The sequence below is a fragment of the Stegodyphus dumicola genome, chromosome 8 (genome assembly GCF_044657685.1).
Source record: "Stegodyphus dumicola isolate Sdum_Otavi_A_Nest chromosome 8, ASM4465768v1".
In the NCBI taxonomy this organism is placed as follows: Eukaryota; Metazoa; Arthropoda; class Arachnida; order Araneae; family Eresidae; genus Stegodyphus; species Stegodyphus dumicola.
The window spans coordinates 89994878-90012274 of NC_140775.1; the positions used below are offsets into that span (position 1 = coordinate 89994878).

General features: G+C 29.9%; 1 protein-coding gene across 2 annotated transcripts in view; it reads right to left on the minus strand.

The window, feature by feature from the left end:
- The window catches only part of LOC118198349 (uncharacterized), a 212911-nt gene that overhangs the window by 46586 nt on the left and 148928 nt on the right, over positions 1-17397 (minus strand). For both annotated transcript variants that reach the window (XM_085822108.1, XM_085822107.1), the window contains exons 3-8: positions 15787-15831; positions 15305-15499; positions 11968-12012; positions 9822-10010; positions 4433-4489; positions 1679-1864 (exon numbers count right to left, since the gene is read on the minus strand). In XM_085822108.1, the coding sequence (XP_085678234.1) occupies positions 1679-1864; positions 4433-4489; positions 9822-10010; positions 11968-12012; positions 15305-15499; positions 15787-15831 (717 nt within the window). The remainder of the gene's footprint in view (positions 1-1678; positions 1865-4432; positions 4490-9821; positions 10011-11967; positions 12013-15304; positions 15500-15786; positions 15832-17397) is intronic.

Genomic DNA, 17397 nt, shown 5'->3' on the forward strand with positions numbered 1-17397 from the left:
CTTTATCCCAAGAAGGCTAACAATGAAAAGAAAACAGTAGCTTACTTTACGAAAGATCTTTCTTTAAGAAAACCTCTATACCTTTCAGATGCGAAAATGTTTCATTATTCAGAAATTCTAAAAAACCAAAATTTCTCTCAGCAGATAGATGTTTTAAAAGTAAAGGTAAAATAATACTTTTCAAATGTATGCAGGGCTGGTAATGCCACTTGAAAGGAAAGTTTAAAGTATCCTGTTTATTAAAGTCAGTTCATTAGTTGAAAGTCAGTAAATTAATTAGTTTAAAGTCATGTATAATGTTTAAGCGGAGTAAACAGTTTTTCACCCATTCACTTGTCTTATAAAAACTTTTCTCAACCAAACAAATTTACAAGCAGGAGTTTGTATACTTTTGTTTAGATATAATGGATACAAAAGTAAGTAAGTTTTTCTTGGCTTTCAGCAAAATAAATTCTACGTAATTTCATGCAAGAAAACTAATTTCATGCAAGAAAACTAAGATTTGATGACCTAGGGTTAATTTAATCTCAATTCACTGAGCACCAGAATTATCTTTAGGAAACAAAGCCTGATAGCAGTGTTGAGTGCATAGCCTTTCTTACAGCGGTTTTATAGTTGCAGGATCCCTCCCCAATGACCTCTAGTCTGTCTTCAAGGTAAATACGGAATCACTTTATTTTTATATGGTATTAATTCCTAGTGGGATAGTAAACAGAAGAAGTATACTTCACCAATTAATGCTAAGGACAGAAATGGTAAAAATATTGTGAAGCAAACCTCTGCTCAATTAATTTACTTGCTTTAGGCAAATATATAAAATAAATTAAACAAGGGAATTTTTTAATTTACTTTTCCAGTGTGTGATTTACTTCATTTGTAGCAAAATAAACAATTTTCTTTTCATAATTTTAAGATTTCAACTAATAACGTGGTTTTCAATTTTTTTTTTTTTTTTTTTTTGTGTGTGTGTGTGTGTGTGTGTGTGTTTGTGTAACATTCTAGCTTTTATAAGCAATTTCTTGTCTTCTTACAATTTTAAAGTACAGTAAGGCCCACTTAACGCTGTAACGCTCTTTTATTTGAATTGTGGGATTCCCCGAAATTGCACGCAGTGTTAGGCTTCCCGATATCCGAAGCAGTTTATCTGTCTTCTTTCCTGTGGTGTTATACGAACGTATTTTTATCGTTTCAGACATTTGTTGACGTTATTGTAAGTATAAATTTATATAATATAACGATTGATATAGTGACAAATATGATTTTTAGGTTATATCATGGGTGATAATAAAAAAAAACGAAAATAAAGCAACATGAAAAAGCATTTTACTAGAAACTGAAATGTAAGTGATTAGATTAGATACTGAAATGTAAACATATTGACTTCAAATTTTATTTATTTTTATATTTATATTCCTTTATTATGTTTCTATATTTGTAAGGAATAATTTTTTTGTTATAAAAAACATAATTAATAAATTTAATGGTAAAATACCTGACCCATTTTCTACCCATCTTCTCCTAATCCCATTATTTACATGATGAGATAACCTCGTTTAACGCTATTTCATATTACGCGCTACTTTGATGGAACGTATATCCCGCGTTAAGCGGGGTCTTACTGTATCACTTATTTCTAAATATAATTTTTTCATAATATCCAAAACTCCTCTTTACTTACGACAGTCATATTTATCTGGACAGCACTGTCCTTCAGGTGTAGCTTGTGGCACGCAGTTATCTGCTGGAGCTTTACATTCTTGTACAGCACAAACAACTTCATGTTTCATGCAGTAACAGTTCTCACACTCATCTAAGGATGGTACTTGTTCCCCATCTTTGTAAAGAACTCCACCAACTTTGCATCCTATTTTTTAAAAAAAATATCATCTTTAAATTAAAAATAACAAGATAAATGTCATGATTTAATTTTAAGCTGATGATTAATTTTGAAACTGATTTTTAACTTTGTATGAAAATAAATACTATATAATTGAAAAAAGGAAAAACGCTGTAAACTGCATTTATATATATAATACTGATTTTGAAAATTACTTTTTAAATTTCTAATAATTCTAAAGGATTACAGGATGCCTCGTCTAACGAATATAACCCATTTCATGCTGGCTTTTGTTGTACGGGACGCTATTTCCCATAGGTACTATGGGAATAATTTAATCCATTTCTGAGCCTGATCTAAATTCGGAAAATTTCGTAGAATGATCTCCCTGTACTTCAGATGCTTCTAAATGGATCTCTTATCGGGATTAGATCTCTTACCAATTTTCATTAATACTGATGAAATATGTTTATTTAACTGATACTTTGCTCATTGTTTTTCACATAGACACTTTGTATGTACGAGCCATTAAAACAGAAAGTAAAATGAAGTTAGTTTCACGTTTAGAGTGTGACGAAATTCATCAGCAGCTCATAATGCCGGTCAAATGGCGTAAAGTTAGTTTCTTTTGGAAGTGGTATTTTGAGGTTCAAGTGCGTGTTAGCGATGCGGAATACTAATGTATTATTACTTTATGATGCAGATTGACCTCTTTTATGGTTCTGCTGCTTATTTAATTATTTCTTTTAGTGTTCCAGATGATTCTCTTCTGCAATCTTTGTTCTCTTTTTTCATAATATTGTTCCACATGATACATTTCTAAAATCTTGGAGATCTTGAAATATTCTTACATTTATTCTATGCATAGACACAAATCGTGTCCCAGCAACTAGCTGACGATTGCTTTTTTTAACCAAAAAGATATTCAACTAAAAGTCCACAGAGATACAGTATGTACCTATTTGGGAATATATTTGCTTTACTTAGAAAATGTGCGCAGAAAAAATTTGTGCCGTTAAAATAATATTTAAATAAAGTTACGTATTCTTGGTCTTAAACTCCAGCTCGATGCAATCAAAGACAGGACGGAACATCTATGCGCTTTAGTTACGACTTGTTTAGAGATGCTTAGTTTGTGATGCTTACAAACAACGCCAAAACTAGATATGGAATTTCTTCCCTGGCAAAAGTAAAAATTCCTTAAAAAATAAAACGTTATGATTGTCTCAGCTTTAAAGAACGTAAAATTAAATTAATTAAATTTATTAAGGCATGTTATTGTTCTGCATCTAAGAAGCAAATGAAGAGCATAATATTCTGCTTTACAGTGCTTTAAAAATGGAATTTTGTGAAACAAAAGAAAAAGTATAAAGTTAATTTTAAACGAAATTCAGCATTCTAATGCAATTGTCCTCTTAATGCCATATACCATGCTTATTTCTTTCTAAATGTGCGAATGAAATTCTAACATATAGTAAAATTCGTTCTAAATGTGTGTAATAAAAGTAATAAAAATGTAGCAATGTAATGTAATGTTAAATATTTTTATTATTGTCCTTCATTTAAAGAATAAGATATGCTATATATCAGCGATTCTCAACCGGTGGTGGTAAGTAAGTGAAAAATGTGGTACGCAAAGAAACAAAGTATTTTTAACGATTAAATTAAAAAATCTCCTGAAGAAATAGAACCATTGATATAAATTTCTTGTGATCGACACTTGTTTGCTTTTGGCTTAATCCCCTCCCCCCCAAAAAAAATTAATGACCTTTCAAATGAAGCTATCAAATTTTTATTGCCTTTTTGCACAACCTATTTGTGTGAACAAGGATTTTCTTCCATGTTATATTTGAAAAATATATACAGAACAAAATTTAAAAAGGATCCTAATTTACAGTTAAAGCTAAGTGAAATAAGACCAGACATAAAGAAATGATCCCGCTTAAACAGGCTCAAATTTCACACTAAATTTTAGAATTAAAGTGTTATAATTTAAATTTTGATAATTAAAATGGTAACCAATTTTTAATCTAATATTTTTATGCGTGTATATTAAATACAAATAGCCAATAGGTTTTGCAAATGGCAAATATATCTTTTTTTAATATTTCTATTGAAAAATAATCATTGTAAAATGTAGTGGTGATACTAAAGTTTTTCAATTGTGTATAGGATATACTCAAAAGGTTGAAAACCGCTGCTCTAGATTAATACAAGCTTATTGGTACATTTTTAAACCTAAAAATAAATCCCACATTAAATGAAAAAGTTATAAAGTACTTTATGACCTTACGGAGGTCTATATTTTGATTTTAAAAGCATTATCTTATATTAAAAAAGTCGAAAAGAAAAAACATAGGTGACGTGGATGCCCTCAGCTGATCAATGTTAACATTTACAGAATGTTAAGTGTTTTCAGACTTTCTTTATATGTAGTATACTATTTAAATTTGTGGTATAAATTCATTAAGACATCTGTATTTGTTCCGGATAACCACATAAGTTTCCATTTCTGTTTAACATTCTGCTGTATTCATTTCCTTCTACGGGAATAAGAATCCTTGAAATATCATATTTAAGGAAATTTTTAAATACCTTCGTACTCTTCGGGTTCCATGACTCCTGGTGGGATTGTGGTAGCAGCATCTTCAGCTAGAAGAAAATGAAAAATATAAGAACTTGGGGAAGAAAATTACTTTTATATGGGGAAAAAGCTTTACTTTCAAACTTAATCGTTTAAAATGAGTTCAAAATCATTTATCCGGATAAGATTCCTATTTTTTAAATTATAGAACTCTTATATTATGGGTTAAAACTGCAAAAATTACTTAAAATGGGCGGTGCAGTATATGCCTATATTCTATCTGTATATTGATAAGATACGTACTTTGAAAGTCATTTTTAATTAGTTACGGATACTTATTTTATGCTTAATGAAAAGAACATTTAATATAGAAGTTTTAATAATATAATTATAGGCAGATTTATATTTGAGTATAGTATAGACTAGATGTCTTCCTAGGAAAGCGTTAGACTGTGCCTGAGTATTAAAAATCAAACTAGAGGAAATAATCATTCTCTAGAGGAGTAATTATGAACAGTTACAAATGATTATAACAACGGAACTGCAAATGAAGCGAATAAAATCAATTTATGTTTAATACATCTTAATCCTTAATATATCTTAATTTATTTTTACTATATCGATCTTAATATTCTTAATACATATTGTTTTTTTATTTTGTTAGTTATGTGATTATGCTCACTGGTTACGCTTGTTAGGATCTGGTTAGTTAATTAATCATGGATAGACACATGCTTCATACCTTAACCGCAACAATTTTAATATACGTTATTGTATTAGGAATTACTATGCCTGTCTGACTGCACTTCAACTGATTCTTGATCAAGGATTTACAGCCCACGCATTCCACTTATAAACTCTCAAAAGAGTTCAAGGAGTTAATATATTTTCCGTTACGTCCCCACTCTAGGAGTGGGTAAATTGCACGTCTGCTGCTTTCCTGAATGTGGTAACCGTTTCTGAGTCTCCCGCTCCAGAATCGAGCCCTGATTCCTCGTTATCTTTTGCGACCATGGCACGTACATAACTTCCCATCGACACTTGAAAGGTACGTTCTTTGATTAGTCAGAGACAGTGGGTTATATTTTGTACCTTTGATTCATTGACTACTTACAAATACTTTGGTGTATTATATTTTCTGCTGTATCAAATATTACGAACTAAGTGTTATAGAAGGTTTCCGCAATATGACTTTCCGTCATATGACTCGTGCCAAATGTTTATGATTTAGATAATCATAAACGTTTCACTTAACTTTTTATTTTCCATAACCCATGAGAAAGCGTGAAGAATGAAACCGAAACACGGGATAATTCCTCGAGTCTGAGATCAGCATTTATAATTTAAATATTTATATACAAACAATAGAAAAACAAGGTGTCCGTTAACTGTGATATAAAATAAGATTGTTCAAATTAATTATCATTAAAAATAATTTCAAATAAATAAATATTGCAAGCAAGCATATTTATTTACCTATATTTTTTATTGTCATATTTTCAGAAACTGATATTATATTTTATTAAAACACTCAAAATTAATTAATTTTCAAAAAAAAAAAAAAAAAAAAAAAACATGCACTAGGGTTTTGCTGTCAAATATAAAGAGTGTGAGAAAATGAAAAATATAAGAACTTGGGGAAGAAAATTTTGAATTCCAATATTTATGCATAATTACTGAAAAATCATTTCGTAGCTCAATATTAAGTACATTTTTTCTGCTTTTGTTGCATCATAGTTCCGCAAAATTCTAGGGTATTTTAACATCACACTCATTCAGTTCTCTACGCCATTATTAGTTTGTCAAGCAAAGCCCTAAAATCCCGCAAGAAGTCATTGAGGAATCGTGAAGGACATGATTTGAATAAATAAAATTGAATTCGAACAGGAAACCCGCAGCGAAATTAAACCTTAACTTAATTTTAGAGAAATTGATTAGATGTGCCTACATTTTAAACAGAGCAAGCTTTGTTTAATCATGGTTTTGTTCTGGACGAGAACTTAATTTTAGTTTTAAATGAAATAAACTATAGCTTTGCATTTTAATACGTTACATCTGATAATAACAAATAGCTGTGATAAAAAGTTCGGGTTTATTTTGTTTAAATTAAGAGCGATTTACATAGCTCTTAGTTTCTCGATATGTACCGCCGAACTGCATTTGCAGCTAAAACTTCTAGCAGAGAGGAGGAAATTCTTCCTCTGCTGAAAATAAGGCTTGAAATTTAAACAGAATAAAGAAATTTTCAAACAAGAACTTAATTAGTTTTGAATCATGAAGTATTTTACGTAAACGCCATAAAATATCTTTATTATCTCTCTCTTGTGTATTTTTATAATAATTTTTATGTAAAGACGCTGGAGTTTTAAGACGTTCTCTTAAAGCAAAACCGCACAGAAACCCTTAACTGGAATCCTGTAAAATTAGAACTCATGGCTATGCATTTCAGTTAAGATTATATAAATCATATTAGGAAGAGAATTCCTTAAGAAGTCCTATCATAACTTTCCAGTTACCATGTTTTGAATTACCCACATTATTTACAGGAAGAAATCATTCAAACTGATATCAGTAATGGCTAAAATTTAAAATAAAAAGGGATTTTTTATAACATGAAGCTTCAGTCAGTCAACAGTGAAATCTATTTTCATCCTCCTTTTCCACAAATCAGGGAGAGAGTTTTCTTCAGACACATCCACTGATCAAAGGACTGTCATCTTCTCCATCGTAACGACTACACCTTAAACAAAATGCCATAAAAGCGAAGGAGAGGAGAGCATGGAGGAGTAGGAAATAATAATCCGATGACTATCGATTTGCAGGGATGAATTGCGGAAGTCAAGATAGCAGTGAACTTTGAGGAATGGCCCGAGGGCTATACGAAAATGAATAAATGATTATCCTTAGTTGCACCGTCTATAATCGAGTTCGGTTGCTCAGTTTGGCCCTAATGGTAGATAGCGGAATCGACAGATAAGAGTCATGAAACAGAGATATCATCTAACTCGTCTTTTCTTCAGCTTCCCTTCCCTTTCAACCTTGTTATGCTTTCCGGAATCATGATATGATAACGGTTACAGTTTCACTCAAAGAATTTAGTGTTATATTTCCAAGTACTTTTCTTCTTCTAACACATTTCGATAAAAATAATCGATACCGGTAACTGAGGAGAGCAAGAGCCATTGGAAAATTCAAGAACATGAAATTAATTTTAATTACTTTTATTATATTTTTTTTCAGTATCGTATAAAATGCATTTTCCCTTTGTAATTTGCACATTAATTATTTAGAGACATTTTTATATTTTCTCCTGGAAACTTATAGAAAAATAATTGCTTTTCAAAATGGCCACTAGTCATCTTTGTTTTAGGAGGGTATTTTTCGGAGAATTATGGTGAATACTGAATATGAATACTCTTGAAGTTAAATTATCTCCGATAATTAAAAATTTGAAAAATATATTACAAAGTGTTGCAGTAATAAACCTTACGTAAATAACATCATAATATTATACTGCGTTGTAATGCAAGTGCGATAAAAAATATATCATTTGAAGTAGATGCATATTTTTAGGAAAATAAATTAGAAATTGAATTCAAAACAAGTTTTCGAATCACGAAAAAGATATTGTTAAATTTTAGAGTTTTGGCTTTCAGCTGGACTTAGTTAAATTTTAGAATTTTGACTTTTATTTAGACATTAACGACTAAGTCATCAAGCGTTACCCGTATACTGAGCTAACTGTCTGAAACTGATAACATCATTATACTAAATATTTCTATAATATGAATGATTTCTATGTTCTGAATGATTACACAGTTATTAGATAATTTTCAATAAATTAAAAGTATTTTTTGCTGCATGTTTTAGTAAATTATGCTTATATTTTTGTAACTTTTGTAGTTGTTTTAGTAACTTCTAACCCTGCTTCATAAAAGGAGAACTTAAATTTAAAGTATTCAAAACTAAATCACAAGTATATAGCCTTCAGATAACTTTCACTTTTAAAGCCCATCAACTGTTTACTATGTCTGACTTTTTACCGAAATCTCTTTCCGTATATTCATACAACAATACCAATTGAATGCTTTATAGCATTCAATAATAATATTTTTTATAATAATAATTTTTTTTAATTATGGCTAACTCATCGGCGTGATACAAAATAAATAATGCGTTTAAATCTTAATTTTACAAAGCCAAACATCTCAAGGATTCCCAGAGAGCATGGTAATTCTTTGCTGTTTACATACATTATGCATGGAATTAAAAAAATATGTTGCTGTTATAGCATTGCCTGTTAAATGCATGTAAAAAGAAAAAAACTTGTACAAACCTGTTTAGGGTACGTTTCACATTTTTTAGAATCTTGTTGTTGTTTTTATGTTGTTACCAGAGTCATTAACCACTCCGCCGTTGGGAGGCAATGTTATCGTCAATTAATTAAATAATAGAGGGTAAAGGATAATAATTGTGATTTTTTCCCATTTCCTTTAAATTACATATTTTGGCAATAACTATAATTTTTTTTCAAGTACAGGAAATGCTATATTAAATGCTGCATACATATTATAGCGTAGTTAATATTTAAAGAATACAGGAGTTTAGAACATGTTTTATGAAAACTGCATACGATTATTTTTATGCATGAGTCTCTAGCATGCGATTCTTTGATTAATAGGAGGATTATTATTACACATATCTCAAAGATTATCGGGTGCAATTCTATAAAATACGGAATGGTGGATGATTTAACATTTTGAAAGAAGAAGGCCACTTAAACCTGTAGAAATGTTTTCAGAGAAAGCTGAAATGCAGAACTGTTAGTTAATATATTGAAGTTTGTTCACAATTTTGAATAAAACGGTATTTTTTTATATATGGTGATATTTTGATTACGCTATAATTTAAATATGTACCATATGAATGCAAATATAGTTAGAAAAAATTTAAAAATATATATATATTAATTGCAAGAATGTCTTCTGGAAAACATACTTCTAGATAGATTAATAATGCTGTAATACTAGTAAGCTAAGCTTTCAAAATAAAACAGTCTGCAACTTCATTCCATTAAAGTTGATTTTTATTTTGTCATTCACGCCACAGATGGCAGCACTCTAAATTTCAGCTTCTTGGGTACTTCAAAAGTTCCAACTAACTTCAACAAAACCACTTTATTTTATTACTCTTTCTAATAAATTTTGAACATTTTATTAAACCAAACGAATTTGAGGAGGAAAATTCCCAAAGGAAAATATACCTTTCATTTCTTTTCATGCGAATTCTGCCAGCACATAATTCTTTATTTACTTTGAAATTGACATACATTCTATATATTTACAGATTAACCTTTAACAGTTAACAGTAGTTACGTGAAGAAAACATTTCAATACTTACTACAATTATACCGAGATGGACAGCACATGCCAGCTTTATACTGCGGGAAACAACCGTCTACTTTCAATTCGCATTCTTGAGTTGTACACACTGAAGTATTTCTTATACAATAGCAGACTTCGCAGGGCTTCATTGGGTCCATCGGTATTCTAGCACCTTCATCGTAGTATTTGTCATCCAAGAAACAACCTAAAGTTGACGGAGAATAATTAAAACAATTTTTTATAAAATTATTTTGCAATGTTAGAATTGCTTTCTATTTAAATAATGCCTTGCCATTCATTTATTGTTTCATAAAATTAAGTAAGTAATTTGTTTTTGTTTTGTCGTGAACTTGCTTCTTTATCAAATTTTAAAGTTAGTTCGACTGTATTTTTAATTACATATAAATTTTGATAAATTTATATATAAATATAATTTCATTAAACTATATAAATTTATATTGTAATGTCTTGTGCCCCAATAAAAGTGTAATGGCAAAAACAAGCATTGGTAAATTCTAAAAATGAAGTTATTTTTCCTCAAAAGGAAATAATATGTCTCAATTATATGTTGCAGAAACAGAAATGCGGCTGTAGAGATGAAATTCAGACGGTCAAATTTAAAAAATGAGTTTTATGTCCTAAAATTTTACTTAAGTCATTTAATTGTTACTCCTGCATTAAATAAAAATAATGATAACAAAAACATATATCGCAAAAGATATTCATTACGTATTTTATATTTTTCAAAAACTGAGAAACTGAATTAAATAAAGAACTTAGGATGCATTAATTTTCATAAATTTCTTTAGCTTGTTATTTCAGAGAAAAGAAATCTAGAGATATATTAGGTCTAGAATCTAATATATTTGATATAAAAATGAATTTTTAACCAGTGCTGTTCATTTAACAAACCCAAAAAAGTTTAAAAAATTAAGCAGTGATGTGTATTTTTAACTAAGAAATATTTTTCAACACGTCATCTTCATTCTTGATACATTTTCCAGATAACGAATCCGTTTATCTTAATATTACCGAAATTCTTCTATCCTTACCTAACTCAGTGCACCTACTCGGGCCGGATTGAAATCTCATAGAATGAGCTAGTTGTATGTAAATGATTTTCCTTATGTGCAATGAGAATACGAAATAGTTTTCCTCGGAACACGAAACATCACAAAGATCGTTTTTACTTGTTTTGTCATAATCAAACCAAATCCAACCAAAGCAAAACTTCGTAAGAACATTGATTCTTTAGAAATATCAGAAATCAGCTGTTGCTACATGAAGATTAAAGCAATTAAACATTCCGGTTGCCATGAACATTTAAAACAATGCATCAGTAACAGAGTCATTTCTTCAGATGTTGAAAACCATACTTTTGAAAAAGAAAATAAAACTAGATATCTAACCTATTTCTGTGAAATTAAGTAAAATTTTCGATCCCATACGTAGCAATACTGTGTGATTTCCTAAAAGAGGCTATAAAACGTTTCATGATACAGTTTGAAAATAGAAGCGTGGTTAGCAAACAAGTAAGACGGCGTGAATATTTAAAATAATGGTTTGATGGTCCAACAGTAAGGAATTCCATTCATTTCGTTATGTTTATATGTTTAGAGATTCTTAACCATAATTTGACCTTTTAAAACTTTACAGTGTTAAAGAAATGTGTTGAGTTAAATACTAGCCTTTACGTTCTGAGGAAAATCTATATTTCTGTGACAAGAAATGCATTTGGTACTTCAAACTCTTTATTCTTGCCGCTTTTGTTGTTCTGATTTAGCGTCGCATTCATTCACATTAAACCACCCATGATAGCTGTTCAGGCGGTGCATGCGGTGCATTATAGTGGATTCTAATGCATAATTGTTTTTTTATTCATTCAAAAACGAAATGCGCTGCGATATTTATTTCTGTGAATTTGGAGTAAGCTGGGAAGTAATTGAACATGGGACAATAAAATTATTAAAAATGTGTTTTTCCTCAATGCTTGTTTTTGCTGATATCTTTCTACCGTTGCTGGAAAATCCATTCATCAAAAAGTAATGGAGAAGCTCTTGTACGGCCTTCCCACTGTCAACAACGAGTTTAACGGTGTTTTCAACTCAGTGATTTTTATGACGTGAATACAGATTTATTTAACATATGAATGAACTTCTTACCGCGCACTTCTGTCTCTGGCTTCTCTGTGCTGGAACGAGGATACGCTGGAAAGCAAAAATAAACAAGATTTAAAATATGATTTGTTACCTTACAAGCCTTGAATGCATCTATGCATTTATAACCATACATTGCGTATGAATGCCATTCGTTTACACAGAAAACTGAAAAACGGATCGTTCTACAGTCACGTAATATACATCATGCTAGTGCAATACAGAAATGAAGAGAGCCAGCAAATTAAATAATTAAATATCTAACAACAACATACTTTATACACTTTATTTAACAACATGAAAATGAATCAAATTTTACATATAATGTTGATTTAAAAAATGTAATAAATTTTACATATAACATTTCATTGATCCATTCAGTTTCTTTTTGTTCATTTCTTTTCTTACATTCCCTCTTTCATTATTTCAAAACGTTTCATTAAATGTAATGTAATAATTGTATTATTTAAAGTATATTTTAAATTTTCTTTGAAAGCCACGACAAGGAGTTATCTAAATGCTTTCTTTTGTGAGGGCTACACGTCTCGATAGCCTTATTCTATTTGAAGAAACAATCAAAGGAGTTAAAACAGTAGTCCCATTCACATTTCACATTAATGAAGATATTTCACTTGAAGTTTGTTCTTCACAGTCTATTGTCTTCTGCAGGAAAATTTTTGATTTCTGATAAGATATTTTAGGTTATTGTCTAATTAGAACCATTTAGGAAGGTTTTGTAAAAAGAAAGAAAACATTTAGCAGGGTTTTGTAGAAAGAAAGGAGGAAGGTTTTATAGAAAGAAAGAAAACATTTAAACACATATTTAGATTGCAAGAATTCTCATTTAGGGATGCCTGTCCAGTTTCATTTCCCTATTCTACCGACACAAAGAAGTAAAATGTTACTCAGTAAGATGTTAGTTGCACCTTGGTTCAGTTTGGGATGCATTTATTAACAATTATGCCATCAATATGTGAATCATACGCATCTCATAAAATACAGAACGTACATATTAGAGCGTTTCCATAAAGAAGATTATATCATTTAACTTTGGATATGGAGCACAACACGCATGTGATCCTAACACAATCAAAAGGGAATATATATATCTCGCAATTTATTTAAGTCTGAGTACATAACATTAATTGTTATTGAGACTCTGTATAATGTAACTGAATATCTTTCTGAAAATCAGTGGGGCAGTGGCGTTTTAATATTTGTCTTGTGTTGACTGTTAAGTTTGTAAGAAGTAGTAAAATAAGAAATAATAATGATCATTTGAAATTATAGAGGCTAAAAATTATTTTGCAGGACAAAAAGTAAATCAATTTCTTCTGCCGTTTTAGGTGAAGAGAGTTAGAACCACTGTAGTTTCTGGGAATGCCAATGATATTAAAAGAAATACAGAATTTTTTTTATTCTGAAGAGAAATGTCAAATATATAATTATATTAGCAATTCATGGTATATTACTCGTATAATTTTAATTGGACAACACATTTCATTTGTACTTAAATTATAATTTAACAAGCTTAACTGAGATAATTAGAGAGCTTGAAAAATCATATTTAAGTTCTACAATTTGTGAATAACATATGGAGTGTTTTAAGGGTTGGTTATCCTTTCATTACCAGTTATGAGACTGCGATCTGACAAAAAAAAAAAAAAAAAAAAAAAAAACGGTGATTTAATTCAGTTTGTTTGCCAATTCAATTTCAAATTATTTCAGACTTACAAATTTAAAGATGATAATGGTAGATAAAGTAAGGTCATTATCATAGTGAACTTGCATATCCTAAAGCAACTTGTCTTAGATATTATCATAAGTATAGAAATAACATGGTCAACATCTATTACAAATAGTACCATCTCCTTGTTTATTATTTTTAAAGTCCTATGTGAGGGTAGATGAACTTCAGTATTAAAGAAGTTTGAAACTAGTTATTAAAAGAGAGGAGTATAAGTTTAGTAATTTTTTATATAAATGCAATGCCTATGAATATTTATATGACAATAAATACTACATAATTATTTTAACGCTACTCTATAATTATCTACTTAGCAATCTGAGGTAGATTATTGGACAGTCATTAATCTGATAATTGATAATTTAGTAATCAATTTAATTATTTGTATACGAAATAAAATAATTAGCAAGAATAAACAAACAGAGCGGATTTAAAGAAAAAAATAACAGTGATCATTTGAGTGTTTGTATTATCATAATGTGTAGATAATAAATATTTCGCTCTTTTTAAAATGGAAAACAATAAAAAAGAAAAAGAATTAAAGAAAAAATTAAAGCATTCAAAGGCAAAGAATAGGCATACGTTATACATATATTTTTTTTGTTTGTTCTCTTATACTAACATACATTTTTCTTGGTTAGTTATTTTTGGTTTTATGGGTGCCCCTTTAAGATCATAAGATCACTTCGTGATCAGGTGGGTGGGGAGCACTCCAGCAATCTCAATACATATAATTATAGAACATAAAATGTAATATTGGCAATATATAATAGTAGAAAGTTAAAGCCTGAAATCATTTAGCTACGTAGCATAATTCATGAATAATGAATTTAGCCACAAATTAGCAAATACATTTATATTTCAATCCTAAACAGAACATAAAAATTTTGATTTCATTCTCCGAAGAATTTTATTCTCATTATATATTTCTCATTATACGTTTTTCAAATGTATTGTTATATAAATCTGCATATTTACCAGTTTGAATTCACCAGAAGCCGTGGAGACCTAAGAATTAGAAAATTAGTAATACCATCGATACAGTTAAAGGGAAGAGAAGCCTTCATTCAAACAGGTCGTGTGAAGAACTAGAAAGAATAGAATCTCTAGAAATAGAATAGGTTCACTAGAAAGATAATGAAGATCTCTAGAATTTTGGACAAGGTGGTAAGTGGATAAAGTTTTGGTTCAGATCGAATGGCGCAACGGCAAGCACAAGTATGGGTCTCCAGATTTGACTTCTCTCGACTATTTTGTTTTCGCGTTAGTTTTAGAGATCGTATGTGGACGATTGTCAAACTGAGGACTACTGTAAACTGAGACGTCCTAGTATTTCACAGTCCATCTTGATACTTGTCATAGAATCATTTCTAACAATGCATTCAAGCAGAAAGAGGGTATTTATTTCAGTGTTCACTGATGTCTGAAATATATGTACTACATTAAATGCTTGTATGTATATTTTCAGTTCCCAACCACATAAAATTAATACAAACATTAATTGTCTTTTTGTTGTCATTTAAAGTTGGTAGATGAGCTACTCTGTACTTAATGACGACCATGTTAAAGCTAATAAAACTGACTCTGCTGACTTACCTTCCGGACACCAGAATTGAGGACAACAATCTCCCACGTGCATGACAGATTTACAGTTGGCACCCAAAGGCTTGACCATCGGACATACCCTAAGATAGCACATTAAGGTACTGCCGACGCACGTGCAGTTGAGACAAGGTTCATTAGTGTGAATGTTCTCGCCACTGGAATAATGTTTGTTGAAGTAGTAGCAACCTAAAATAAAATCATAATTATCCTCATTATTTCAATAATTTGAACACTATTTTTCTTAAATCTTAGAAATACTGTTTTCCAACAGTCATCCCATTATTTGCATATTTTACTTTTTTATTACGTTAGTGATGAAGGAACAAATACATTAGCTAGAACGACTCAGAAAAGTATTTACAAACATTCTTTAAAATTTTCATTATGTATAAAAAATTAAACTACGATTTATGTATACAAGGTAGGCCATAAATTTGTTAAAAATGGCAATTCTGTTTTACACAAATGCTTACCTTTTTCATTAGCATATCTACCCACTGATGTTTCTTGTACAGGAGCTAAAATTAAAAATAACACAATGAGTAATGAACACCTAATAATATTTATATGAACATATCAGAAATAAAAGCAGCCCTGAAAGAAATACTGATATGATATTACATTTGAATTGCGTATAAGTTGCAAAATAGAAATACAAATAGAATGATTAATAATATTTGCTATATACAAAATTATTCCATTTCTTTACAGATTACAATAATTGCCTGAAAATTATTGGTACAATATCGTGCTATATCATATAATATGCGCTTTACCTTATTATACTCCAGCATTTTCATTTGTGGAAAGCTTGGAACAAAGTTATATTATCAGCTTATATAATAATAAAACACCAAGATGTTTTGAAGCTTGAGAAAGAAATGTTAAGTGTTAGATTTTCAGGATAGTGCATTAGGTGAACCGAAGGATCATGGCTAGGCGAAACCTGGATTTTACCTCACTAGTCCGCGTTTTCCATTGAAACTCATGTAAAAACATTGGTTTGCGATGGAAAAATTCAGAATCTTATCCACCTGAAGTAAATAATGAATGCAACATATATTTGCAATGGTTCCAATGGTATGTTGGTCGTGAAGATCACTTATATTTGAGTTGTAGTATTAATGACGTTACACAGATAATCTACAGCGCTTTTCAGAATCTATGGCAACTGATAATTGAAAATAAAATATTTAAGGTAATATATTATTGTGCGTCATTTTTTACTTTATACATAGCATCAGATCCCAATTTTTGTTTCCAAATGCCGAAATAAAACCATATTCATTTGCGATAATGACGTAAAAGTGCTTGTGAACTTTTTTTATATTGAATGTATTACACAAAATGCTCGTTAAAAAGCCTTCGATAAATTATTTTATTAGTTAGATGTGAAGGATTTAACTAACTACGCTATTGTTTTTAGTTTCTTTGATACTGCGTTTGCATTAGATCTTAAAATCAATTTTGACACATTTCAACGGACATTCTTTAAATTTTGCATGCATACGAGATGTCACCTCTAATGCATTGCATGCATTAAAGGTGACATTACGATATTTCACAGAAACCTTTCTAAATAATACCATGTAAGTTCTATAATTTAGAGAGATTATAAGGGATTTTCGCACATTTTGAGTAGTGATTAAACTGATCATCGTACAATATTGATATCTTGACCATCGTATACACTAGTAAGAAAAGAGTATTCCAATTAAGTTTGTTAGAAAATGTTTAACATAACTATGAATTTTGAGTGATATTTCCAAAACTGATTTATGGGCTACTACTAACTTTTACGAATTATAACAATGATCGCAAAGCTACTAAAAATCACGATAATTTAAATCAAACTTATCAACGAGAAATTAAGTAAGCTGACCATACTATCACGATTGAAATAATGTATTGTATACCATAGCGATTCAAGTAATGTATTCATGTAACGTATCTACGATAATTCATACTATCGTGTATCGTGTCAAATAGTTAAATTGATGTAGTGAAGCAGTACTTGATGATGTGACAACAACACTTGATTGTAATTATGCAGTCAGAGATAATTAAATACTGTTATTTATTTA